This window comes from Pezoporus occidentalis, unplaced genomic scaffold, assembly GCF_034315485.1.
Source record: "Pezoporus occidentalis ecotype Australia unplaced genomic scaffold, CSIRO_AGI_Poc_V1 ctg9, whole genome shotgun sequence".
Classification (NCBI taxonomy): Eukaryota; Metazoa; Chordata; class Aves; order Psittaciformes; family Psittacidae; genus Pezoporus; species Pezoporus occidentalis.
The window spans coordinates 1,005,495-1,033,116 of NW_026916262.1; the positions used below are offsets into that span (position 1 = coordinate 1,005,495).

General features: G+C 34.7%; 1 protein-coding gene across 8 annotated transcripts in view; it reads left to right on the top strand.

Moving 5' to 3' along the window:
• The window catches only part of DGKB (diacylglycerol kinase beta), a 331,269-nt gene that overhangs the window by 61,347 nt on the left and 242,300 nt on the right, over positions 1 to 27,622 (top strand). For 5 of the 8 annotated variants that reach the window (XM_062605129.1, XM_062605132.1, XM_062605130.1 and 2 more), the window contains 8 exons: positions 1,483 to 1,532; positions 3,099 to 3,173; positions 3,707 to 3,826; positions 11,668 to 11,785; positions 14,494 to 14,582; positions 14,663 to 14,779; positions 19,014 to 19,112; positions 26,856 to 26,888. In XM_062605129.1, the coding sequence (XP_062461113.1) occupies positions 1,483 to 1,532; positions 3,099 to 3,173; positions 3,707 to 3,826; positions 11,668 to 11,785; positions 14,494 to 14,582; positions 14,663 to 14,779; positions 19,014 to 19,112; positions 26,856 to 26,888 (701 nt within the window). The remainder of the gene's footprint in view (positions 1 to 1,482; positions 1,533 to 3,098; positions 3,174 to 3,706; positions 3,827 to 11,667; positions 11,786 to 14,493; positions 14,583 to 14,662; positions 14,780 to 19,013; positions 19,113 to 26,855; positions 26,889 to 27,622) is intronic. The other 3 variants (XM_062605131.1, XM_062605134.1, XM_062605136.1) reach the window with 1 other exon arrangement.

Consider the following 27,622-nt stretch of genomic DNA (forward strand, 5'->3'; position numbering starts at 1 on the left):
TGGACCTTTGTGGCTTGAAACAGTGTACAACAGTAAACATTTTAAATCTTACATTACAGCTCTCGAAAGCGGTTCGATTTAGCAGCAAAAATTGCTGAAGTGGTAGAGAGGTATAGTACTTACCTTTTATCCCCACAGTTAGGTGAGCAATTTAGGAATAACATGGGGGATATAAGGGAAGCAGACCAATCCATATAGCAGTTAAGTATGTTTTGCTGCAGGTCAAAAATTACCAGTTTTTTTCTGAACTTTACTTGCCAATTGCTTATAGTTTCCTCTTACTTATTATTATATTATTTCTTGAAAACTGATAAGCATTGCTTGCAGAATTTATTGGACTGTAACAGAATTTGCTGTGGACGTAGTGTGGTGGGATTGTTCACTGTTGAATCATAGAATGGTTGTTCATGATTGTTTGCTGTTGAATAGGTCATATGTTTACAATTTGTAAGCAGATTGCTTGGGTTCTAATATCAGTCAAAGCATTACAGGGCTCTTTTGTTACTCCTTAGGAAATAGATTTATGGAGGGGTGTTGTGGTTTGAGCCCAGCTGCTACGCAGTCTCACTCCTCCCCTTCCTTCTGATTTTCGTCTTTAGTCTTTTAACAGTATTCCTACCAAAGCTTCAGGCTTGTTTCTGCTCTGCAATTTGATGCAGTATGTGATCAGCAGAGTAATCTACTTTGAAATATCTTGGTAATGATGGACATACCTGCTCTTGTGAATGGAATCAAGTAATGATACAAACTTAAAAGTATATATCCATTTCTCGATATTGTCAAAATGCAGCTACTCTTGTCTCGGTAGCTCCCCAAAATGTTAGGAATACATTTTCAAACTGAAGAAATAATTCTGGTCCTGGGAGGAGTCATGCTGGCAGTCTGTGAGGAACGCTTATTGTTGGACTTGGCTGTTCAGATACTTCAAATAATCATGCTCTGTTTCATTTAGTTGGTCAGAAAGCATTTTTAAATCAATATAATTACTGAATAATGATAGCTGCAACCAAGAAAATAAGATACCATTGTAACTTAAGCTTATCAATATTTGCATGACCAGTTGTATGTTATCCTGTGTTTGATGAGATGACGGAGAGGGGCCTTTTGGTGGTACTCATCATGAATATAGATCATTTCTGGTAGAAATCAGAAATAATTTCACAGACCAAATTAACTGTTGTAGTGATTATTTGGAAAAGGTGCAATTGAACTGTCCTGCTAGTGTGTCTTGTAGGAGGCACCGTGGCAGGGTAGATGCTGAATGAACCTCTCACATAGTACAAAGTGTTTTGTGGGTCTACAGTTAGTGTGATCATTAAAGGAAAATGTTAATGTTTGTCCTTTCTTTAAAACTCAGGTTTGGTTGGCTTGTGCTTTGGTTGTTGTGTGGTTTTGGTTTTTGTTGTGTTTGGTTTTTATATGAAATTATGCTGCTACTATGTTTTCTGACTGAGATTCCTTCTCTTTTTGTTTCCTTTTTAGTTATGTTTCGTTTATATGATACAGATGGGAATGGTTACCTGGATAGTTCGGTAATGTTATTTATGTATTTTAATTCATTGTAAGTGTATGTCATAATGGCATACCTGAACAAGCCTACATTAATGCAAATCAAGTTTATATTTTTCCGTAATAGAAGCAGTATGAACTATAATTGATAAAAAGTCAACCATTTTGAAAGCAACTCTTGAATTTTCTCTTCCACTAAGCCACTGCTTCTACAGCTGTGTAAATTTTCAAATGCTGACATTGCTGTTGTGGAGTCCTGTTCTATGGTCGCCTGATTTTTAACCATGCTGCTGTAGGGGACACATTATAATAGGCTTCCTAAAATTCTAGTATGTTGCTGGGAGATATGTATGAAAGCACCATTTGTAAAGATTTAATGAAAAGGCAAAAATGTGAGTCGCTCAGTGGATGTATGTGGAGAGAGGTCAGAACTTCCATGTTATTATTAAGAATGGAGGTACAAAGTTTGAACGAAAATCAGAGATATAGCAATCATTTAAAAAATGTAACCGTCCTTGTTTAGTTAACTAACAGAAAGAAGTATTTTATAGGCAGCTTTCTTTTTTCTTTTCCCTTTTCTGTCTCCCTGAAGTAAGACAGCATAGATTAGAGAAAGTTGATCTGCATAAGTGACAGGGGAGCAGGGAAGCTAAGTAATACAGAGGTATAAAGTAAATGCCGTATCAGGCAATATAAAATACAAATTGGTTAACTAGTGCATAATAAATACACATGCAAATTCAGAATGGTTCTAGATAAGCATTTGAGTATGTTTACAAACCAAACCTCCATATATATAAATATGGAGGAGCATTAGTGATACATGATCAAGGGAGATCACAGCACTGTAATGGTTCAGCAAATATCTATATTAGTTTATAGGACAAGGGGTAACAGGTTAAAACTTAAACAGGGGAAGTTTAAACTGGATATAAGGAGGAAATTCTTTCCTGTTAGGGTGGTGAGGCACTGGAATGGGTTGCCCAGGGAGGTTGTGAATGCTCCATCCCTGGCAGTGTTCAAGACCAGGTTGAACAAAGCCTTGGGTGAGATGGTTTAGTGTGAAGGTCCCCCTGCCCATGGCAGGCTGGTTGGAACTTGATGATCTTAAGGTCCTTTCCAACCCTAACTATTCTGTGATTCTATACTGTCCACTTTATGCCTTATTTCCATTAGAAAGTTGTGAATGATACAAATGCTGTCCAAAAAAAAAAAAAAAAAGGCTAGAGTGCTGGATTTTAAAGATCCTTACATCATTATATCAAAGATGCACTTTAGATCATGAAACCAATACTCTAATGATCAACTAGGAAGGAAGAATCTGTTACTATTTTGGACCCAGATGCTGTCCTTTGTTTGTGGGGCTGTATTTCACCTCCATGCATGCTTTGTGCTCCATGCCTAATGTTTAGATAGTGAAGTGAATTCGCCTAAGAGTAGACAGCTTACAGGTTAAGGGATATTTCATTAACAATGTTGATGAAACAGTGTCACTGAATGCAGTATGTTTGAATTATTAGATGCTTACAGTAGAATTTGTCTTCAAAATATTGTGTTAAATTTTATCATTCTTTTTCATTTGTCTGTAGGAGCTAGAAAATATCATTGCTCAAATGATGCATGTTGCAGAATACCTTGAATGGGATATTACTGAACTGAGTCCAGTAAGTATCCATTTTATCACAAGTTTTTAATGTTGCTAGACATAGAATTTAATCACGTTGTAATACTTAATGTCAACATGTGATTCTATATATTCATTAGTAAAATAGAAATAATAATAGTCTGTGCTCCACTATGTCACTGCCAATTAGCACTTTATGGGTGTTTTTCTGATTAAATCTGATCTGTGAAACATTCTTACTACAGTTAGGGCTTTCCTTCAGTGCATGTAGTAATTAACACAACTGGTTTGTCTCTGAAAATTTGTTAATAGTAACTATCTCTTATTTGCATTGTACATAGTAAGTACAAAAGGGGACACAACTCGGTTTGGGAATTCGGATGATAATTAAATGTAAGAACATGACACTTCATCTTCTGAACTGTCAGCACTCATTTTCTACAGGTGCCATACCAATAATATTTTCCTTACTTTTTGCATGCGGATGAGGGAATTGGATATCTGCATATGTTCTAAAACCAAGTTGTTGTATTAGAATATGGAATTCATGAGATTTTTCATTAAACTATGTAGATCCTTCATGAAATGATGGAAGAAATTGACTATGATCATGATGGCACTGTGTCTCTAGAAGAGTGGATCCAAGGAGGAATGACAACGATCCCTCTCTTGGTCCTCCTGGGTTTAGAGAATGTAAGTATTAACATAGGAGTGTCCAATTTCTGCTTGCATGACAGCTATGACCCTCAGCTTAGCTTCTCTGTGGCCTGTGTAAAGAATGGCTTTTCTTTACTATGGCTGAATAACATACAAATAATAGAAGTGTGTCTTCAAAGTCAGAGGTACTTCAGCACATTTGAAGCAACGTCAAATGAGTCAGTTCTGGAGCTGGAAGCTGTGAAAAGGTGATTAATTTGTCCTGTTAACACAAATTGTTAATTCCTAGCTGCAGTGTATCTGTTCAAAATGTTTTACTACCCATGTGTGTTACAGCTGGCTGGGAGCAGTGTCTAGGCTTCTCAGCATGGTGGTGTTGTGTGGCCTAACTATGCTGAATCACAGAACAATCGAGGTTCGAAGGAACTTCTAGAGGTCATATGGTTCAGCTTATGATTAGTGGCAGGACCTCAGGCTGAGTTAACCAGGGCCTTGTCAAACCCAGTCATGAATAGTTCCAGTGAGGCGGGTTCCACCGGTTCTGTGGGCAACCTCTTTCCATGTTAATTGTTCTCAAGGGAAAGAGCTTTTTTTACTTATGTGCAGCATAAGAATAAGAATTTCTTCCGCTGCAGTTACTGCCCGTTGGCTCTTGTCCTGTTGTGATACATTCTTGTGTAACTACCTTAATAAACTATGTGTAGTAGCAATATCAAAGAGAACACTTGCACCAAAGGATAGAGTGTTATGAAAGAGGAGCTTACGTTCTGTACGTTTACAACTTCACATTAAATATAAGACAGATGTAATAGGATCAATTTTATACCAGTTCAACACAGCTGTTTTAACTCTGGCATGTTGCCAGTGCCACCTGCTGTCCTATAGAGATAATTTTGAGCACATGTATCTTAGCATATGTTTCAAATGTTTTTCTGTTATTTGAGGCAAACCTTTTTCTGAAGTCTTTTTCAGCTATTGAGCTGAAATAATAAGTAATATTTACTTTCCCTGTATACTGCAACATGCCTGCACTAAACCTAGACTGCTGTAGTTCCCCTATGGTGTTTCATTCACACAAAGAATGGTCAGACTGAGATTTCTATAGTGAAGTATGTAACAAAACAGTGCCTTTGGCAGAAGATCTAAAATTTTTGCAAAATCTTATTAATCAAATTGCCATCTAAATATCTAAATTGAGGAAAAGTTTCAGTACCTTTGGATCACTGTAAGTACTAATGTCCTAATTCTGGATGTGTGACAGAGTAACTAAAATGTTAAATTACTTCCCTATCATCAAAGAGCCCATCTTTGTCAGGATAAATTCACTTATTTCCATAGAATTTCTCTAAACAAAGGGCAGCAAATGCTCTCAAGCAATCATTATAGCAGATAACTGATAGTAATTTTCAGTGTAGACTTTTCTTTTGTGACAGGTAGTGTGTATGTTCTGGAAGTACTTTTCAGTGTCCACACTTGATTCTTTCCAAATGTAAAACTCCTTAAATTCTGTGATAAACTAATGCAGATCCTTCTGTTAGAGGTTTATTTTCATATTAAAGCAAAAGCTATTTAGAAAGAAGCCATGTAAATGTCACCAGATATTTTAGTCTTTTGGGTATTTTTGCTAATTGTTAGATAATTTATCTTGCTGTGCATAGGTTTAATATGGAAACAATAAAAACACATAAACAGTGATCAAAGTTCTGTAGCTAGCTGTTAGCATGGATCAGTGTTTCTGTCAAGAGTATTCCTGGTACTTCATGTGTTGAAGAGACATAAATGTGGAGTTATGAAAAAATATTATAATGGTATACAAAGTATTTTTTTTATCAATAAGCATAGTTTTATTAATTGAAAGTGGGAATAATAGCTTGTATGATAGTGACAAAGAATTGTCACTGTAGTTTATTTGAAAAAATAAAAAAAAAAAAAAAAAGAAGATACCAGTGAAGTCTTTAATTTGTTTTGGGTTGGGGTCCATTAATTTACTGTAATCTACTTAACTCTTGTATAGAGCTTGTACAAGCAATACAGGAGTCTCAGGTGGTGTAATATTTTTTATGCTAGCATTAGTGAAGCTATGAAAATTTATTTCAGCTGAAGATTTGTCATGTTGCCTTCAGAATTCAGCTGCATTTTTTGTACTTTAGTCTTCTTTAAGAGCTATCTAAAAAGGTCATCTATCATATAAAAGTTTTATATTACATTAAAGCCTTTCAGTCCATTTTTCTTGCATACTATATTAGATGCTTTAGTTACAATAATGGAAAACATTTTAATGTGATACAGAACTATATTATACAAAAAAAAACCCAACAAGTTAGTTTTTATAAACAATGGGGTTGAGATAGTGTAATCTCTCATAGGTTTGTGGTCTTTGCCCTCTGAGTTCATCAGTAATAGGAATGTTGTTACTACAAGTATTAGCCAGACAGCTGTTGTGAAGTGAAAAAAAGTAACAAGGAAATCTGCCTGATTTTCCTTCTGATCTCTCTGCCCTTACCCCACCTTTTCTTTAGACTTTATGAAACTTCTAGTGCTCTCTCAAATTTAGGTGAGATTACTAAATTAATTTTAAAGTTGATGGGCCAGTTTAGAATCATAAAGGGACAAAAAGCATATATGTCTTATTTCTCCAGGAAATCAACCTAAACATCCAGTTTATTTTATTGGGTTTTATGCTTTCTGATTCCTCCTAAAAACTTGAGTTTAGAGTTGTTGTGAAGGTAGAGCTTAAAAATGCAGTTTTATTCTGGGATTGTTTGAGGATAGAAACAATGTGTTCTTATTTTGGTGTTTTTCAAGGCAATAGATGTGCTAAACAATTTCAGTACAAGATAAGGAGCTTAATTGCTTCTTATTCTATAAGACTGCTGTGATGCACATACTGTTTCACAATTTGTTTTGCAAGAAAAGACCCCTGTCAGTGGTTGTAGGTGTAAAAAAGTAGGTATAAACTGCAAGTTCACAAATACTAGTGTTTTTTAAAAACCTGTTTTGAGTGGAAAGTGTTTTGTTCTCTCCTTACTGGCCACTAGATGTCACAGTTGTACTGTATCTGGTACCGTACCGTTCCCGAAAAGCCGCCGTGGGGTGAAACTGAACAGTAAATGCTTCTTAAAGTCATCAATAATCTGAAACCAGAACACTATGCCTTTCTTTTAAGTCACCAATTCTAATTTTCAACCTATTTCACCCTTAAATCAAGGTAAATTTCAATGGCACAAACACATTTGTATTGAAAGTTTGCTGTGCTTCAATTAAATTAGAAGGAAATACACTTGCGATTTTATTTTGGATCCTCAAGCAGCAAGTATTATGCTGTTACACTCAAAGAATTTAAGCCAACTCTTTTTTTAACCTTTTGATTAAGTAAAAGGTGGATATTGCTTCTTACATTATATGTTACATTATTGTTGGCTTACTTTTTGTATGTAACACTGAGTATGTGAATGTGGAACCAAACTGCAGACTTGCATAGTATGTGTTGCACCCTGAGAAGTCCCTCTTAAGCTGAAGTCTGAAATGACTTTTAATGATGGACAGTTTCACAGAATTGCATTTCATTCATTCAGCAAGGAATGAGAGTGATCTCATTGTCCCCAGTGCTATTTTTGTAACATATTTTTCACACCTGAAGCCTGGCAGGTGAGTTTTCTAAAGCTGAAATGCTGATGTTACATATGCTATTTCCTTATGTACAAAAACCAAGCCCCCTCTAGAAGTAGCTGTACCCTGTTTGTGCCGGCTCCTGCTAGGAAGCAGGTTCACCCCAAATGATTAACGGGAGCTGTTTTACCAATGTCAGTTCAAGGCATTGCCAGCAGAGGGGGAGATGTTAATGCTTTGTGAGACTCCGCAGCCGGAACTGCTAAGAAAATACATAATTCTTCTTGAGAGTGCTCTCTACTTTTATGCTGTGTTGGCTCCCACTTCTTTGCAGGAACTTTGCAAATGCCTTTCCTTACTGTAGACCTGCTTTGCCTTTGCCTGTAGGGTGGTAAAAGCCCAGGAGAAGTCAGGAGTAACTCTAACCATTTTTGTGTATAAGGTGTAAAAAAAATGATATTTCATGCAGATGGCCATTATTTAAAATGTCATTTCTGCTAGCAATTTAGAGGCAGGGAAACTGTGGATAATTATGAAACTTGTTTAAACAGATAATTTCTCCTCCTGTGCTGCATTTTCTGTGCTGTCATTTTCTAACGTGCATACAAATACTTAAGAATTTCTGGATGGTCAGGATAATGCACTGGTGAGTGCATGGATGAAGGCTGGGGAAATGTATGTTTGTTTGTTGTTTTTTTCCTTTAGTGTACATATATAGGCACATGAAATACCTAAGAAGTTAGAAGTGAGGAGCCTTCCCAAATAGTGTTTATCTTGAGGTTAGTTCCTCTCCAGCTGAACCAGAACAGATTTAGAACCCGCTCTTCCCCAAACCAAATTGAACAAAACCTGACATGAATGCTGAGAGCCACCAAAGGAATAAAGAACTTCACTGCATTTGTATTAAAAGGAGGAGCTGCATAGTTTAATGGGCACTCTTCTCACTTCCCATTGACTGAACAATACCCAAGGTCAGACATAAAAATGTCTTCAAGACATGTAAATATTTTTGAGATAAATGAAAATAAAATAGCAGTGAAAGAATAACTTCGCAGACTCGCTAACATCCTTTTCCCTTGGTTGCTTGTTACTGACTCTTCTTACAGAAAAGACTGAGCCTGCTGGTATTTCAGACTCTTTATAGCTATTGTAAGCGGGGATACTTGCTGGGATGAAAATTTATGAGCAGTTTCAATACCTTTTTTTTAAGTCTCAGAATCTTGAGTTTTGTGCTTTAAACTTTAAGGTCTCTTTGGATAGCTTTATTTAAAAATATCTGAAAAGCTGAAGTAAGTTAATGTTAACCCAGATTATTAGGGATGTGTAGCTAAATTCTGTGACTACATAAAACTTTTCACTAATTCTAAGGCTGGCTCTTTCATGGTTGACTTTCTTTTTAATGTCAGGTCCTTCTGGCAATCAAATCCATGGTAGAAGGGTCAGGACCATAAGCTAAGAGAACCATTAACAAAATAAGTCTTACTGTTTTCATTGTGTGCATACATTGTCTGTGTATGGCATATGGAGGCTTCATTTTCAGTGATGTATAACGAAGTGAGGAAGAGATTTTTACTGTACCTGCCCTGCTTTGAGATCTTTTTAATGACTATTTGTTTTTAAACTCTTTCTCAGGATATGGAAGCAAAATGAGTAAGTGTCAGTAAATGCACTGTTGTGTCAGAATTGTGGATTTTATTCATACTTAAAGACTTGCATTGAGGGGGCTTTGTTTCACATTATGTCTTTTTTTTTCTTGGCAATGTTTTAAAAAGTTATGTGCACGTATAATCATATGCAGCACTTTATTGCTTATTTTTGGCAGTGCACAAGAGCAAAAATTTAATTTGCTATTTTCCAAAAGTGCATTGTGTTTATGTAATGGATTTGCATCAGTTGCAGTCTGTAACACAGTTAAGTGTTTTAATTGGCAGAACACCCACATCAAGACTTGTTTGTTTTTCTGATAAGGAAAATGCCAGCTAAGTTAGTCCATATGCTCTGTTCCAGTAAGAAGCGGCATATTCACATGTAATGGTCATTCTTTAAAGATAAAATTGAAATGAAAAAAGTAACACAAAACTAATGTGGAGGAGAGGAAAGTTTATTCATCACTATGAATTTTTGTTAAGGTTTAGAATGAAATATTTTGCTAAGGAAGACTGGTTAGCGTGCACTTTAAGTGCCTGTTGTTTATGACTGAATCTGTCAATGACCTGAGTATTGTTAAAATGAAAGTGTGCATTGGTTGCTATTTTTTTCTCAGAAGGATTTGCCCAGTATTTATTATCTAATGAATAATTCTCTGCTTTCAGAAGACTCGGAACTCACATACTATGTTGTATGTGTATTTTTAACAATACTTTAAAAATGTGTGGAATGTGGTAGTAAGATGCAAAGAAAAATGGAAGTTACGGAGATCCATTTAATGAAATGCATCCTCTTCAGCTGCCAGTCTTGAAGGAGCTTGACAGGCTCCTATTGCTCTACAGCTGCAGAATCTATTTCTGCTTCTTCAGGGGAAATTGAAAAACATCCACACTTCTTGCCAGCCCTAGAATCCCATCTGCTGTTCCTGCAGAAGGGGACCCTGACCAATGCCCAGCTGTCAGAGATGGCATTTGAACTCTTCATCCTCCTGATAATACTGGGGGGAACTCCACTTAGGCTCTGGTCCTGGTATCTCGGTAGAGGAAAAATATTCCAGCTGACTTTGGTTCCTTTTGTTTCTAAGTAATTTTCTTGGAGATTTTCCTTCAGGATCACACCCCCATCCCCAAGGATGAAGAAGTCTTTGTCAGTTTTGACTTGTTGTTAATGGCTGACTCATAGAATTGAGAAATACTGATTTCTCAGGACATAACTCATGCAGTATATGCTAATATAGGTCAAAACTAAATTTTTATTAAAATTTATGGCCACTCACTTATATTGACTATCATTATCAGTGAAAATCATCATATTACTGCATATTCAGTCAGAAATATTATATATACATGATGACAAATAGTAGCAGTAGTTTGATGTGAGAAATCAGAAACAGGATGAAGACCAGCTGTTGCTGTGGCTTCTGGGAAACAGAGGCTGATGTGGCTTCCTTTAGCTATGTGAAAATTTCTTTTCAGTAATGAAACGACCAAGAAGGCTATAGAATTTCAGTAATTCAGAATGAAGAATAAAGCTACTGCAGCCTGGTTCCAGCTGATAGACATAAACCACGTTTGTTCCATTAGATGTTACATTTGGTAAAAAAATAAAAAATCCAACTGATATTACATTAGGTTACTCTACTTTTTTTTTTTCTTTTAATCAAAACCTCTGATGATTGCAAAAAGGGAAAAGCGCGATGGCCACACTTGCCAAGAAACCTGGGAATTTACAGACTGAATTTAACATCTGTACCAAGCGCACGTCGTTTTAAAAGTCTTCTAATAACAGTGAAGTTTCAGAATGATTCCTTTAAGAACAAAGAGGACAATCATGCAGCTGAAAGATTGCTTTCATAAATGATTTGATAATATTTTAGCTGTAGGCATAAGTTACAGTGGGCCCCTGAGTTGTAAGTGCTTATCAGTTGATCAGTCTATTCACGCGAGATTTGAGTATAGTGCTACAGCTAACTGAAAAATAAGAACTTAAATGTAGGGAATTCAACTTTGGAGAAGAGTCCAGTATGTAAATCTCAATCTTAAATACTTGATTTTTGATAGACTGTTGGCAGTACATTAACATAAATTAAAGCTGGCAATAGGTATTATTGTGGTGTGGCTAGATTTCCCACTTCACATACATTGATACATGTCCCTTATTCTAAGGGTCATTAAGAATATCTTTGTCATATAAAAAAAAAAAATCCTTTCTATCATTCATTTGGGGGGGGGGTGTGTGTGTGTGTTTATTTGCTAACCTGCAGCACCTTTATTTTTAGAATTATTCTAGAACAAGTTTTATTTAATTTTAATACTAGTTGTAATTTAATATCAGCCTAGATTTATTGCTAGCATTGTGTTACAGCAGTGACAGCAGCCTGTTTTGGTTTTTTTTGTGAGTTGTTTTTGAAACACATGGATGTCCGTGAGCTTCTGAAGAATTTTTTATTATATCATTGCCTGTGTATTTAGAATGATTATACTGTGATCTGGTGAAGAGTATTAAATGAAGAAACAGCTTGGCTTTTACGTTCCTGAGTCAATCTCCAATTTTTATTGGCAGTTATATATGTCATTGTTTATTTTATCAAATGAAATCTGTTTCTTTTATGTCCTGTGCAGAATGTGAAAGATGATGGGCAGCACGTATGGAGGCTGAAACACTTTAACAAGCCTGCCTACTGTAATCTTTGTTTGAATATGCTAATCGGAGTAGGCAAGCAAGGTCTCTGCTGTTCTTGTGAGTATAAGCATTTTAGTGTCCATTTGCATACATGTCTATTCCTAGAAAAGTTCTTCCTCTGCATAACAAAGAACTAGTAGCTTCCCAGTACAAAACCGTTGCCTGCACAATGGTGTCTCCCCTCTTTGTCTGCTATGCTTGAGCACTCAGGTTTCTATTTTTAACTTGTCTGGATATTGGGCTTTCAAAGCTACTATTTGAGGGAGTTTTCTGTATGACGATAGCTCTGTATTAGTTCCCTTTGGGGTCTGCTTCTTTTTTTTTTTTTTTTTTCCTTTTATCAAGTATCGTGTTTAAGTTTCAACCTTATATTTTTATTATTAGTTTTTTTTTCCATATATTTTAATAGATATCAACTTGACTAGCGTCTAAGTTCCATGTTTGTTTATTCAAATTTTGCACAGAATTCTTGGTTTGTTTTATTGTAACGGTCAAAATCCCCATTTTCCATAAATCAGGCTTCTGTAACACTTGCAAAGTTTTGTATGTTTAGTTGGTTTGTAAAAACTAAGTCTTGCCATACTTTCACATTTTAACTTCATTGTAGATTTTAAGATAAAGGAACACAGAAAAACTGCTACGTCTAATTTGCCCTTCATTAGACTATTACGTGCGGTTAGTACAGTTCCTTAGGTTGTCTCTGTGTTGGACCAGCTCATAACCAGTATCTTGAGAAGCCAAATCTTGCTGAAAGATACTTCATCTCTGTTTGAATGTTTCAAGAGATAGATGATCCATATCTTTCTTTTTGTGGTGTGTTCCAATGATTAATCCTTAATCTTTTTTTAAGACCTATTTTCTGATTTGAATACCTCTTTTAGATGGGTCTAGTGATTCCTTCGTGTTATGCCCTGCTCCATTAGGTTAATGAGATCGTTAGTACCCACTGTATTCTTCTCATGATGGTGTAAAGTCACCTTTCATTGTTCTTTTTGATAACTTAATCAGTTTCGTGGTGTAACTTACTTTCTCCATTTTTGTTATGAAAAATAGCCCATCACAGCTGATCAAGACCCTTCTGCCTGTACAATTCTATTGGTTTGAAATTATTTTGAATGAATGAGGGTTTCCAAATCAACTGTTTGTCTCTTCTATGTGGGCCACAGATCTCTTTAAACCAGATACAGATCCTCCACATATGTTTTTTCACATTATATAATTTCATTCACAGTACTATGGAGTGAGAGACATGGATTTATTAAAATTGAAACAAATCAAAATTCAGTAACTTCAGATTGACAGTAACTCGAATATATATTAAAAATACTGAATTGACTATTAGATCTTGAAATACTATATTCTTTAATATTCTTTTACATCAGACTCATGTAAACTTGTGAAGAAATCTAATAGCCATATCTGTTTGAAAGAGAAATTTTATCGAGTATAGAATGTAGATCATCTTCTTCAGTAGTTACCAGAAATGTGCAAGTGACTTACATAAATTGCCCCAAAAAGACAAGCCTTACAAGAACTGTTACTCTCTACTGCAGTGTGTTTCTTTAAAATCCTTTTGTTAGTGTGTTTCACATTTATTTGGTGAGAACAATGCTCCCAGAATATCTGAAGAGCATCCACATGCTCCTTTCAGTTTCTTCATGCGTCAAGGAGCCTGAGCCTAGTTACAAAACTATTACACTATTTCCTTACCTCGCTAAGCTGCTTCTCCAATATATTTTCAAAGCACTGCTATAGATTTCATTATTTGCATTTTAGATTGTGTGGGAGGAAAAAAAAAGGGGGGGGGGGGGGGGGAGGAACTGCAGGGTGCCTCACCATCCCTCCATGGTCCAATCAACAATGTTACACCCTGCAGTTTGTCTGATTAATGGCTGCACCTCCCACTGGGTTTGTGTAATAGGTGCAAGCAAGGTGTTTAGAAGTACTTTGTGCTTAATTGCTCTCGAGGTCAAAAGCGTGAGACATACACCATGCAGGGAGAAATTCATTCTCAGTTTTTAATAGTTGACTCTATTGAATGCAGGTATAAGCTATAGCATTATTTCCTTATCTAGGCACAGTTGTATAGTTTAAGTCAGGAGGGCTTTGTATTGTACCCTGACATTTATATGTTTTCCAAATGCAGCTAGTGTGATCTTTACAGTCCTGGCTGACAATAGTGGTTACCAAAAACTGGTGTGGAGAGGTTAGGAAGAAAAAGCTTCTCAGGAGATGACATTGGGGAAAGTAAGGGTTAAAGTTGGGGTGATTACATGGAATGCATGAAAACAATTGCTATCTGAAAATGAACTAATCAGCCATTTAAGATTTATAAATCAATAAAAGGAACAACATAAATTCATTGGCTTTTATTTTTGTGCTTGCCAGCTGCTCTCATGCCTATAGTTTCTAAAATATAGATTTCTTTCTACTAGCAAGTGACACCAAACCATTTGGCAGTCATCAATTTGTCTTTAATATTTTTTGTCATTTGGGAATTATTGTGAAAAAATTTAGTGAGCTCTGATTTAATTAAGCATTTCCTGCTACGCAATGATAGTGCATTCTTGGATTTCTCACTTGCATAGTATTTCTTATTCTAATTGGCCTTTTGTATTCCTTGGAAAAAGCAGTCTAGTTTGAGTTTTCATTGACTGATTGGGTTGATTATATAGAGATGGCATGCTGATAACATTATTTGTTTCATAAAAGTGTAGTCAGAAGCAGCATGGCCTCAAGATCTATTAATGTGTTTCTTTTTTCAGTTTGCAAGTACACAGTCCATGAACGCTGTGTCTCAAGAGCTCCCGCATCTTGCATCAAAACATATGTCAAGTCCAAAAAGAATACTGATGTAAGTTTGGGGTAGCATTAACTTTGCCATTTACCTGTTAATTTAGTAACTCTATGTATATCCACACTTTTCTTTTGCAGGTAATGCACCATTTCTGGGTAGAAGGAAACTGTCCAACAAAATGTGATAAGTGCCACAAAACCATAAAATGCTACCAAGGCTTGACTGGACTTCACTGTGTTTGGTGTCAGATTACAGTGAGTATACTATAGTAAAGTCTTTAGCACAGGTTAGAGAGATAAAAATCTACATGTCTTTCTTTATGGCCTCATAATTCAAAAGGTCTAGTTCAGTTTTGTCATCAGAAATGAATAGTGCATGTTTAAGAAGTAGTATATGCAGAATATTTGTAGGAGTCCTTAATTCTTGCAAGCAAATATGCTTAAAGGTGTACTCTGCTTAAAGACAATATACAAATAGAAATAATATATGTCACGCTAAAGAGCAGAATTCCCAGTTTACCTTACGGGAAGATTATAAAATATTTTTCAGTACTGGGGAAGGTCAAGGTCACTGTGACGCTAGGACAAAACCTTAATTTGTGCTGTACTGAAAGGCAGATGAAATTTAGGACATCTGGTAGGATACAGTGATTTCAAGTGTCTGGGAATAATAGCAGAGACATCTTGATATATACTAATCTGTGCACCAACTCTAATATATACAACTTTTGTGCACTCCTTATTCAGCAGGAACCAATAACTGGAACTAATGACATTCAAGGAACACTGCCCTTAAAAGTGAGATCTTCATGCTAGAAGGAGCAATGCCAGTATTTCTGTTCCTGGCCGAGGCAGGATTAAGTTTCAAATCTAAATGGGGAAAGATTCAGGTCTCTTCTAGGGCTTTTGCCTTTTTTGCTGATACCATTATTATTGTTACAAAGCAGCAGTTGTTTGTTCAGTGTTTTAAATAATAATATGAGACTGAGGCATTAGTGAATGTTTGTTTTTAGTGTACAAGTTCGGATGTTTTATGACATTTTCTTAATACAAGAACACAAAATATGAAACATCATCAAAGAAAATAGATCCAGGATACTTTCAGTGATAAGCTGTTATGATTACTTAAAACCCAATATTTTAGAAGGAAGCAAATATGTAGTCCAGATTGCTGTCAAAATTTGGATAATTTATGTAAGGAATGGAACACCCAATCCAAAATGTTTTGCATACAGATAATTAAATTTAGGCAATGGCTATCTGTGTTTAGACAGATAAATATGAGTGTGCTGCTCTATATATAGAAGTGTTTACATCTGTATAATATGTGTATATCGCTCAGTAATTACATATTATGAAGGCTCTCTCTTAAAGTCAAAGGAAATTGCAAATTCTCAGAAAACGTATTTTCCCATTATTTCATATGAATCTGTACTAGATTTGTAAAGGCCTTTTACTTCTTGAAGGTACACATCAAGATTTAGAGGACTTCCATGAAAACTGATACTGAGGAAATATTGAGGAATGCTTTATCATTGAAATCACTGTGAAGAAAAAGGCTTGATTTTTCTGAAAATACCTTGGGTGCTTGTGTGCCTACTTAAGTGCTTAAATATCTATTAAAATTCCAATTAAAAATGGGCCTGTGTTTTTGACAGCCGAATTTAAAATGTTGTCACTGAGGTTTTGCAGTTGTATTTAGTGTTTTAAAGATTTTTATTTTCTGTAAATATAATGTTGAATATTAAAAATAACTTTATTAATCTTTTTATTTAAGTTTCATGGCTTTAGGTGTAAATTAGACATAAGCAAGAATTTTCAGTTTTAAAAATACTAGGAATTACTTGCTTTTCAATCTTCCATTCACTTTTCTTGCAATTCTGTGTATTCTGTATATTTTGTTGCAAAAGCTTTATTTGCTAATAATAATACTTTGTTACTGAAGAAAACTGTTTTAAATTTCTAACAGATGCATGATTTTTGAATGGGTATTCTGAAGTTATGTAATTATCATCACATCCTGCATATATTTTCAACTCGTTGTACACCACCACATTTAGGGCTTGTTGCCGAAAAATTTTTGTAATTCAGGAGGGTGCTAGTTATTCACAACTAATTCTGAGCCTCTTTCATGCATATTGAATAGCTCTCCTTCTTACAACCTAGTAGGGTCACTTCTGATGTCAAACAACTGAATCAAATCTCCAAATTTAGAGGTGTTTTCCACTGAGGCTTGTTATACTGAGTTCTCAGCCAGGGCCATGATTCCATCTTCTTTCTCTACCAGGGTCTTGTAAAGTTTGTTCATGTGGTTTATTTGTCTGTTTTGGTGTTTGTGTTTTTTTTTTTAAATGTGTTTTTCTTTTGTTTGTGGGTGTTTGGTGGTTTTTTTGGTCGTTGTTGTCCTTTTTTCTTTTTTGTGGGTGCTTTTTCTTTTTTCCCCTTTCCAGCAAATACAATTTTTCCTACTTTTAGGCATTTAGTTGTGATGGGCATTCTACAGGAGCTAGGTTTGGGGTAAGGGAACTTTGGGAAAATGTGTTTAAAATCTGCTAAAACTTTTTTTTTTTTTTGAAAAGAGATGCATATTATTTGATTTCATTGTGTCAAAGCATTATTTTCCTTAAAGCTACATATCTTCCACTATTTCTGTTGTTTGCTACGCGCCAGTTCTGTTGTCAAAGATCAGCAGAGACTAATAAGAAGATTAAGCTATTTTTTTCGCAGATAAGTTTGCATGCCACCAAGTAGCAAAGCTGCTAATTACCACTGAATGTGTGAAGATACTTTTATTTGATGTATCATGGCCTGGTGTGCATTAATTATGGTACAAGTAGCCTTACCACTGAGGCAGAGAATTAGCATGACAAATGATTTAGATTACAGGGCTACCAAAATACCCTCACAATAAGGCTTTAATACTCAGAGTAAATCAAAATTCGTTAGACTTTTCTGTTGCTAAGTAACTGCCTGAAAAGGTGACTTTGCAGTATAAATGAATATGGACAAGGCTACTATTAGGTGCCATTTAGTTCAAAATTCAGAAATGTTATGTCAACATTAACTCTACCAGATAACTTTATGAAGACCATGTTGCTGGTAAAGGTTATACACATCAGTAAGTGGTACAATTTAAATAGAGTTCATACTGACATAGTTAAATCAGCTAATGGAAAATGAATCAGTCATTGGAAAAATGTGATTCACACATGCAGGCATTGAACTACAGATTTTGTAACAGCTGTTGAATCTGTTGAACTAATGCTCTATCTACCTATTATACTAGCTAAATCACTTGTTAAATAAGATTTATACTACAGAATTCTGATTATTTTTCTTTAATGCAAATATGTATATCTTCTAAAAAATTTAAATATTCATCTCTATGGGAAATGCATATTAACTGGCGAACTTAATGCACACTTCCTTAAATCCATACAGAAATAGAATAATAGGATGATTTAGGTTGGAAAAGACCTTTAAGTTCAGTGAGTACAAAACAATAGACTTTCACCAAATTTCACAATATGAAGTTATATTTTACTGTGGATCTCTTTAATAATATTGTGAAGTATACCTATTATATGTGAATGCTTTGTACTGTGTGGCTGGATATATATGTTGAAATATTCTTTTTAGAGACATTTGAATAGACTTAAAATATCAACAAGAACTCTTGATTGGTAAATGCAAAGTATTTCAGTAAACACATTCAGTGTTGATGTTATGTATACAATTTTTTCCTTCCACCTTTGTAACAATACAGACATAAGCAACTGCTCTTTCAGTCAACAGACATGAGGATATTCTTTCCGTGTTTTTAGAGTAGAATTCTTCTCATTGCTTTCAAGAAAACTGGATAATTGCTATGGATAAAGTACAAAAAAGAGAGTAATTCAGCTTCCTCAGCAGTCAGTGGAAGCCTGAACATTCATTCAATCAAGACCAAATTTTCTCCAATATAGCTTAAAGCTCTTATATATTTGTACATTATTCTCTTACTTTTCATTTGTTTTTTTCATAGATATTGCAGCATCACAATTGAATCAGTAGTTACTGTATCACCTTCAGGTAGGATGGGAGAGATATACCAATACTAAAAGCTGTCATAAATTACTGGAGGTTGCCCGTTAGTAGTAGAACAGAAGTTCCTGGCTTAGTGCAAGAAGCTGTTTTCTGAAAGAAAGGTTTTGATCACCAATAACACTATGTGGTTACTGTAGTCTCATGTGATGTTCTTATTTTGTGTTCTGGACCGCATGCGCAATTTTCCAACTGGAAGGTATTTTGATCCACTGTTCTCTGCTTCAGTATAAATTCACTGGCTTTGTCAATCTTAAGAGGATTTCTACTGCAGTCTGTTTCATTTTCTTCTAGTACTCTAGTAATAATTAGATTAAATAAACTCACCCCATTTTAGGTTGCCTATTTTCTTAGACTGTAGTAGTAAAATGTCTAAGTTGGATCTTTGTTTTCTGTCTTCCTGTAGCTACATAACAAATGTGCTTCTCATCTAAAACCTGAATGTGACTGTGGACCTTTGAAGGACCATATTTTACCACCCACATCAATCTGCCCGGTAGTACTGGTGAGTTGTCCGTGTGTTTATTTCAGATGTAATCCTCTGACATATAGATCATGGCTAAAAGGGTGCTGGGTCTGACTGCCAGAATATTTGTGAAATTCACAGAACTGTGTGAACCTTAAGCACAATGGGTAAACACGGCTGATGAGTTTATAGGCCTAAGCATGCTTTATCCTGTGCATGTTGCATTTTCCTTCATGTGAGAATGAACTTTCTGTAGGGCATATTATAACTGAAGCTGACTCAGGTTTTATCACTTATTCAGACTGTACTTACCAGAAACTGTATAGGCAGAACACTTCTACATTTTACATCTTTTATAGATCCAAGTTCCCAGAATAATGAAGTTATTCTTATGGACAGTTTTTGCTTGGGGTGCATATTGTATATCTGCAGTGCTGAGGTCTCTGATCTAAGCCGGAGGTTACCTAGAATGATGACACTGGTTTTGCAGTAAGCTATGCATCAACATTATGGTATATTTTATTCTGCAGTGGTGGACAGTAAATTTATCTGTCCACAAAAAACAATAACTCAATTCAATGAAAATAGAAATGCTTGGTATGTGTAGGTTGCATAGAGAAGAGCTGACCAGTTTATAATGAAAAAAGAGCTTTGGAATTAACTAAGATATTCGTATATTAAAGTGAATGTTTTATGCTTATGAAAGTCATAGCAGCATCGTATTTAGAACAGATGTGTTGTCTTCTTTAAGTGTACTTCATAATAATGTTTAAGAAATGCTTGAACTTAAGAAAGACTGATTTAGTGCAGGAGGTAAAATAAGGAAATATACCTTCTAATCTTAAGTCTGTTTCTGATAATTAAGAATGATATTCATGTCTATAGTAAGTTACTTTCTTTCTGATTGGGTGCTAGACTTTTGGTTTACTCTGCTTGAGTAAACTGGGACTATTGCATTGCTGTCAATGAACATAAAGCAATGGAAAGCTGGCTTCGTAAGAGTAGTTTTGTAGTTTTTCCCTACTAGTGTTTTTAATATTACCTGGACAAGTTCTAAATAATAATTGTAAAATATTATTTTAAATTTGTTGGATGATTACATTATTTAATTTTCAGGATTTTAATTCATACTTTAAAAGTTAACATGTAGAAATTATGATTTTGTTATTGGACTGTTTTCAGTTTATTGTTATTTATTATTTTCCATTCTCATAAACTGAATAAAGCCCCAGCATGAAATTTCATCTTCAGTTATTTTTCTGTAAACTCATTTTCTTTTCAGGAGAGGAAGAGGGATAGAGGAATTAAGATTTTCATTGCATAATTGGAGTTTAGTTAAGTTTAGTGGATATATAAAACCACTCTAGAGCCAAATCACCCTTGAAGGGGTTTGTTTTATCTGCAAATTTTGAAGGCATAAGCAGAAGTAAATATGTTTTCCTGCATCAGAATCATGTTTCAGTATTGCATACTAATAATGTAACATAAAACATGTATTTCAGCACAAAGTATATTGTTAGGAATGGAAAATATATTTTGCTGTGACTTAATGTGAACTTTATAATTTCATAGTATCTTCATTCGTCTAGAAGTTTCTTCAAAAATGCCTTAAAATCATGAGTATACTTACGTTGCAAATAATACATCGGTGGCTTAGCTAATAGGAATTCTTTCTAGAAACGATTGATTACAGTGTACGTATTATTTGTGTTAGTAATTTTTTAATTAGCTTCTCCCATTTCCTCTTATGGGGATTCCTTTTGAGAAATGTAACACTTTGATGTATGTGAAACCAGCACTCTTGATAATGACTTCAGACAATTTTTGGTTTTGCTTATACAATAGTAAGTGTCTCTGTTAATAGAAATGATTTGTGCAGATGTATAAATCTGATATACCTGACAGTTCAAGAGTCTTTTCACCTAGGACACACACTTAGCTTCAGTGATCAGCTGAGCAGTAATATTCTTGCAATGGTACATACATGTCTAAGATAAAGAAAAGCAGATATCCACAATGCTATACCAGGTGTATCCTCAAGTTTTTTGAGGTATCAGAGCTAAATTTATCTTCATGTCACATAGACTAAGTTTTAGGAGTTGTAGAAAAATAACAAGTTGGAAAATTTTGTACCTTTGGTATCCCAAAAGCTTTAGCTCTCACTTCCATTTGTATTTTTGGAAGCCCAAACTTCCAGGAAACTGTCAAGAGTTTATCTCGGACTAAGATGCCCACTTAAGTTTTCCTTCAAGAGTACAGGCTAAATCCTTTCTTTTCTCCTTTGCAGAACTGAGGACATTCATGTTTTTACCTTTCTCATAAAGCATGTCTCATTTTTTGAATTGTGAATTCCAGCCTCAACTCTTTCTGCAGAGATAAAGAGGTTTTTTTTTCCATAAATTGCATTTCACAGCACCATGGATTACATCAGAGCTACAAAAATGTTCTTTCAGCTGCAATTTGTTTTTTTTTTGTCCATATCCTCTCAGTTTTTACATTTTCTAGGTATCCATTCACATCTAAAATCACTGATGCAACTGTGAAGAATAAATAAAATAACTACCCTTGCAGACTGTAATATCACAAAGGATGACAATTTCTCTTTGCCCTATGCGTAGCCATCTCAGCTCAGGCGAAATTTCTTAAAGTCTCATTCGGAATTTCTTTAGACACAAGAGAGATTCCTCTAAAATACGGTGTCTGGCTTGATCCTCTCCTACTGTCCCCTCTCTTAGAGGCTGGAGAGTGAACCTAGATGCCTGGTCATCTGAAAGCTAAGTGGCTGGTCCCAAGTTAAATAACAGGTCTTTCATCTTCAGAACCGCACAAAATGGAAATTGTCACATGTTATTCCTAAATATAATAAGCTATTTTCTGAGCTGAAAAAGAAACCATGGGGAAATTCATGCAGTTGATACTGTATCATAAAATAATCATATATATGTCTAGATTCAATGTCATATGAAGATTCCTTCTATCTCACTGCAATACTTTGAAATGTTTTAGTAAAATGTAGTCTGTCAATTTTAAAACTAGTCCTTTTTACTTTTCTGTTTACCATATATAAGGCTTGTTATATGGTGAAGTTTTTTTGTTTAAGTTAAATGAGTTCTGTTATAAACTGTGTGCAGATCTCAAGTGGTAGTCTTTTAATAGATGTCAGATACACTTTAATGTTACTCTCTTTTATTTCGGTAACATTTTAATTAATTCATACTGATTGAATAAATGTACATTGAGACTTGTTTCCTAATGAGGGCACATTTAGAGGAAAGGTTTTGCATCATTCTGATATCCTGTGGGTAATTATATTCTAATTATATGGTGGGGGGAAAAGTCTATAACTCAGTCCTGATATTGTTCGTTGGACCCAATTAATTACATGCATATAATGAAAGTTCATGATAAGGTTGACTGGCAGTGAGTTTAAAAATCTTTAGCTCAATTGAGTCCTAGCCTACCAAGAGCACAGAATTAGATCATAACCAGGTTAAAAACTGGGTATTGGAATGAGACGAGCAAGTAGTAAACAAAAAAATGATTGGTCTCTCCTTGCGATACAGCTTCTCTTCCCCCACCCATTTATAAGGCAGAAAGGGAAAAAAATGCTAGCATGCATTTTGGCTTCTTCATTCTGTGCCTTCCTTTACTTTGCTCTGATTATTGATGAGCACATAGGATGTTCTAATTAATATTTATGTTTGTAGAAAAGTAACTAGATTTTTCTATTTCCCTCCAAAATAGGTATAGCTTTGGGTAATGACAAATCAACAAATAGAAGCCTACCATTTAATAAATATCTGTTTATTTTGTAATGTATAATAATTTTGGTCCTTGTATTGTTTATGTGAGTTTTAAATTTATTTTTTTTTTACTTTATTTCTGACATTTGTTTTGGAAACCATAATTTAATTTCTTAATCATGGAATAAAAAGAAAATTATGGAATAAATTTTAAAACATAAGGTACCCTGATTACAATGTGAGTATTACTGTATGGCAGTTATCACTGTCTCCATAGTAACCAGTTTATTTCAAAGGGGGAGGGTCTGGTATAATATTGAAAACAAGTAGTGAAAGAAATAAAATTTAAAATTAGATACATTTAGTTGTGTTCAATTTTCAGCTTCATTATTCAGCATTCTGGGACAAATTGGTCATCATAATAGAAAGTTTAGAACAAATCACTTTTTCTTTTATGAATAAATTTGGCTTTCATCTAGTGAAGATGATTGTAACTTCTTAGGACTAAATCATTTAAGCATGTATTTTATTTATATGAACATAGAATATATATATAGAGAGAATTTGGTATATATGAAATAGAGAGAGGATTTTTATATAAAATTGCACACAAAATATACACCTAATATAAAATACCATCATATGTCATAAACAGCTATGTATTTTGGTGGAGGAAACTGATATATATGATTTGGGGTTTGGGTTGGTTAATAACTAGCTCTATTTAGGTACGTAAAACAATATACATAGCAGATTACAAATGTTTTAGCAAAGAAATTGTCTTGTGCAGCTAAAGAATATATATTATGATCTGTAGCTTCAAACTTTTGTCTAAATAAAGCAAGTGTGTTGAGCTGCTGGCAAAAAGTAGTACAGAGTTAAAGCTGAAAATATTGTACAAGAATTTTCTTTGACTGTCAGTATTTAGAGAGACTAGGTGAAATAGCTAATGGCTGTGTTATAATTGCAGCATAATTCAATAGATATTTTTTGCAGCATCTGATAATATGTTTTACTGATATTTTTTTCCTGTGAGGTAGGTAGATGTTATTCATATAGGAAATCAGAGATACATATAGAAAGAATGGGAATTAGCAGTTGCTGGTTGAAGAATGAGCTTTCATAATCCCTTCTTCAGTTTTTAATCCTAAAATGATTCCTCTGTTTTCATTATAGTAGAGATCAGTTTTAACTCAGTTGAATCCAAGCTCGACATGGAGCACTGAAAATCAGTGCAGTGTGTAAGTGTCTTTAAGAGCAACTGAATTCTTTGAAGCTGAATACTAGCCTTATTCTGAGTTTCTGAACAAAGCTACTACTACAAAAAATTCCAGTTATTTGAATATATTTGTGGGGCAGAGGGGGAGAGGATATTTAAATCTGGTTGTTGAATATCCAGTAATGACATAGCAATTGAAACAGATTTAAAAAATAAAACAATACTCTTTTCATTTGCGTATCATATTGCAGATTCAGTTCTGTGAGAATCTAAACCAGATTTGAGATATAATGGTGTGCTTATCTACACTAAAAGCTTTTTCATTTCTTTCAAGTCAGAAGGAAATTAATAATTGCCCTGGAGGAAAATGTATCTTCCTAACTAATTATCTGTTCGGCAAACACAGTTCAATGTTAAAATAATAAGATGCTGATAAACCGAAATGGCAGACGTTCAATCATTTTAAGTTATATCTAGTTGCCTGCCCACAGCTCATCACTAGTGCCTCTACCTAAGCTTATTTCTTACATCCTTTCTCATAAGTTTTTTACATGTTTTTATTTTCAAAGTTCTTTCCCAACTCCTCTTTTTTTCTTGGGTGGTACGTATTATTGCTGCTATAGCCCAAGTTCATTGGAGGTTGCAAATTAACTTAAAAGTCTTGGGTCCTATTGTTGTTGCATGTTGTTGCAAGTATCACATGGATGCAAGATGTAACGCAACCTATCTTCAAGCAACTAAATGAACTGAGGGCGACACGCTACATGAGGAATGCTTGACTGTAATTTTGATGTGTAATTCTTTACATCTTTATTAAGTCATGTAAAACAAGCAACACAAAGTACATATATATAAAGTTATCATGTAGCCATTCCTTGTTCAGAACAGTCTTGTAGCCAGGTGTTCTAGAAGGTATTCTTAAATGACATTATTTCCATTCCAGAAATGTATTTTTCCATGTATTTTGGCTACTAGTATTAGGGGTGACAAAATACTTACTTCTGATTGACGTAATGTGTTGGGGATGTGTTGGTTTTTTTCTGGTTGGGGATTTTTTGGGGGTTTGTTCCCCCCCCCCCCTTATATGAAAATGTTTCTATCAAGGCAACTCTCAGATAAATCAAAAGGCTTTGTAGTATGGGCATGTGCAAGGTCACCGGGCAGTATTTTTGCTGGCAAACTGGTCAGTAATCTTGTCCACAGGATGACTTTCAGCTTCAGCCCATGGATGTAGAGCTGGGTATTTTGCTACAGCTCTGTGGGCTTTCAAAACAGCATGGTGTGGTGTCCTAATAATATTGGACCTTCTGATTAGTATGTACACAGTGCTAGAGCTGGAAATGTAGGGGTAAATTTTCAAAATATTTTAGCACATTTAGATCATTATATCTAATGTGATGATATGATATCCATAGCTATTACAGACAGATTGCTTCTCAGGGTTTTGGGTTAGTGGTCATGGTTGTTTTGCAGTTTTCAGGGTGTCTCAATCTTTGATTCTCTTTGGTTATTGTATAACTATCAACAGAAATTTCATGGAATAGAATTTTTGTAAGCATGGTCTTGAATAGCATGTAGGTTTACAAAATGACAGCCTAGAAGTACCTATTCTAATACTTCATTACAATTAAAACACAAGTTTTGCATCCATTGGAGATTCCCATGTCATTAATCAAAATAACGATATAGAATCTTGGAGCAGCCTTCCTCCAAGTTCCTTAAAAAAAAACAAATCATCAGTTTGGTATTCAAGTCACATACTTGAACTTTCACTGCTTTCATCCTGCAAACATTTGAGGATACCTTTACACGGTATTTCTTAGGGTTCCATCTGATCTTGTATGACCAAATTCCCCTGTTCAGTATTTTTCAAGTTCAAGTTTCAGTGTTCTAAAATAAAACACATTGTTTAATAGCTGTTTCAGTTTTTCTTTAACCTAGAATTTGGTTCTCTGCTTATGCACTCCTACCCCCAAGTTGGGGTTTTGGGTATATGCTTTATCTGAAGGTATATAGTACAAAAGAAGTAATTACCATATAGAAGTAACCTCAAGTTTTTCGTAGTCACTTGACAAACCATGTGATTCACCATTCATTAATAGCCTTATAATACTATATAACATATAGATAAATTATTGCTAATGGCTAATGATAAATTGTTTTCAAAAATCTCAGATGTATATGAAATAATCCAGAAAACTAGATTTGCACTTATTAATTAAGAGACAGGGTGGGAAAAGGCAGTTTTTGTTACACTGGCACTGGACTCTGTGTCAGCAGTTAAAATGTAAAAAGGTAACTTTAGTAAGCCATTAGTTCCTATTAATCTATTTTTCTAAATACCATTATACAGTATGATATTTCTAAATGTTAGTGTTTTCTGTAAAGACTGTACCTCTATATAAAGAAAGAGTAGACATACTTTTTGAGCATGAATGTTGTACAGCTTATCAACTGCAGTAGAAGAAAGCTTTTTAGATAAGATTTCTCACTTTGGATGAAGATTGAAAGACTTGGCATGTGCAGAGTAATCTTTTCATTTTTTATTCCAAGTATCTCTTTTTACTATTCAAGAGAATAAATTCCTCAGGTATTCTAATATTTTTCACTGATGCTAAAATGATCCCACAGGTACTTCCCAGAATATAAGTTATATAATGCGACAGCAAGAACTTCAGAGGCATACAGTTGTGCAAATATGTAAAGTATGTTTGTTAAGTACAACTGCTGCAGGGTAACATTCCTTGTGAGCGCTCTCTCCATGCCCTTTGCCAAACCAGCTGTTTGGTGTTGCAGCCTAACATTCTCTTTTTCCAACAGGCGCTACCCACTTTAGGAGGTTTGCTCCCTGAGGTGCGTAACAGGAGGCGTCCGTGTACGCACAAATACTAATGGATCATGATGTTGTGCATTCTTCTTCTTGCTATAAAGTGCATTTTGGGGCTGAGCTGAAAATGGAGACATGATATTCTGTGGTATCATTTGAAAGGCCCTTTCTTATTTATCAATTATTTTTTCTTATTTGGATGAATAAGGGATAGATACAATTGAGTAGTTCTTACCTGACAGTGATGTCTCTGGAGCAATACTGTATGGTAGAAACTCCAGATAATGGATATTGACATCAAAGTGGGAATTCAAGGGGAGAAAAGAAGGCATGAGAGGTGCAAAAATGGTTGGGGAAAAAAAATTGTTGTAGTAGTTACTATTTTGGAAGGTATTGTGCTCTGGCACATACTGAAAGAACAGAAAAGCTTGATTCTTTGGGCCATCAAAATGTACAATAGCTTTTAAAATGCTGTATTTAGTATCTGTTTCAACCTCATGCATGTCCACTAAACAAAATGGTTCACAGATACATTAGTCGTTTTGTATGCTTTAATTAACAAGATAGTAAATACAGCAAAAGTGTTGTAGAAACATTTCTAACCTTGAAAAATATTTTTTTCATTTTTTTTAAAACCATTTGTTCAATGCATGTCAAATTTGTCTTAACATTGCTAGAATTTGTAGGTTATTATCCACAGATGATTTTATTAAAGTGTTATTATCTCATTAAAAAATGACACTGTTTAGTTCATGATGCT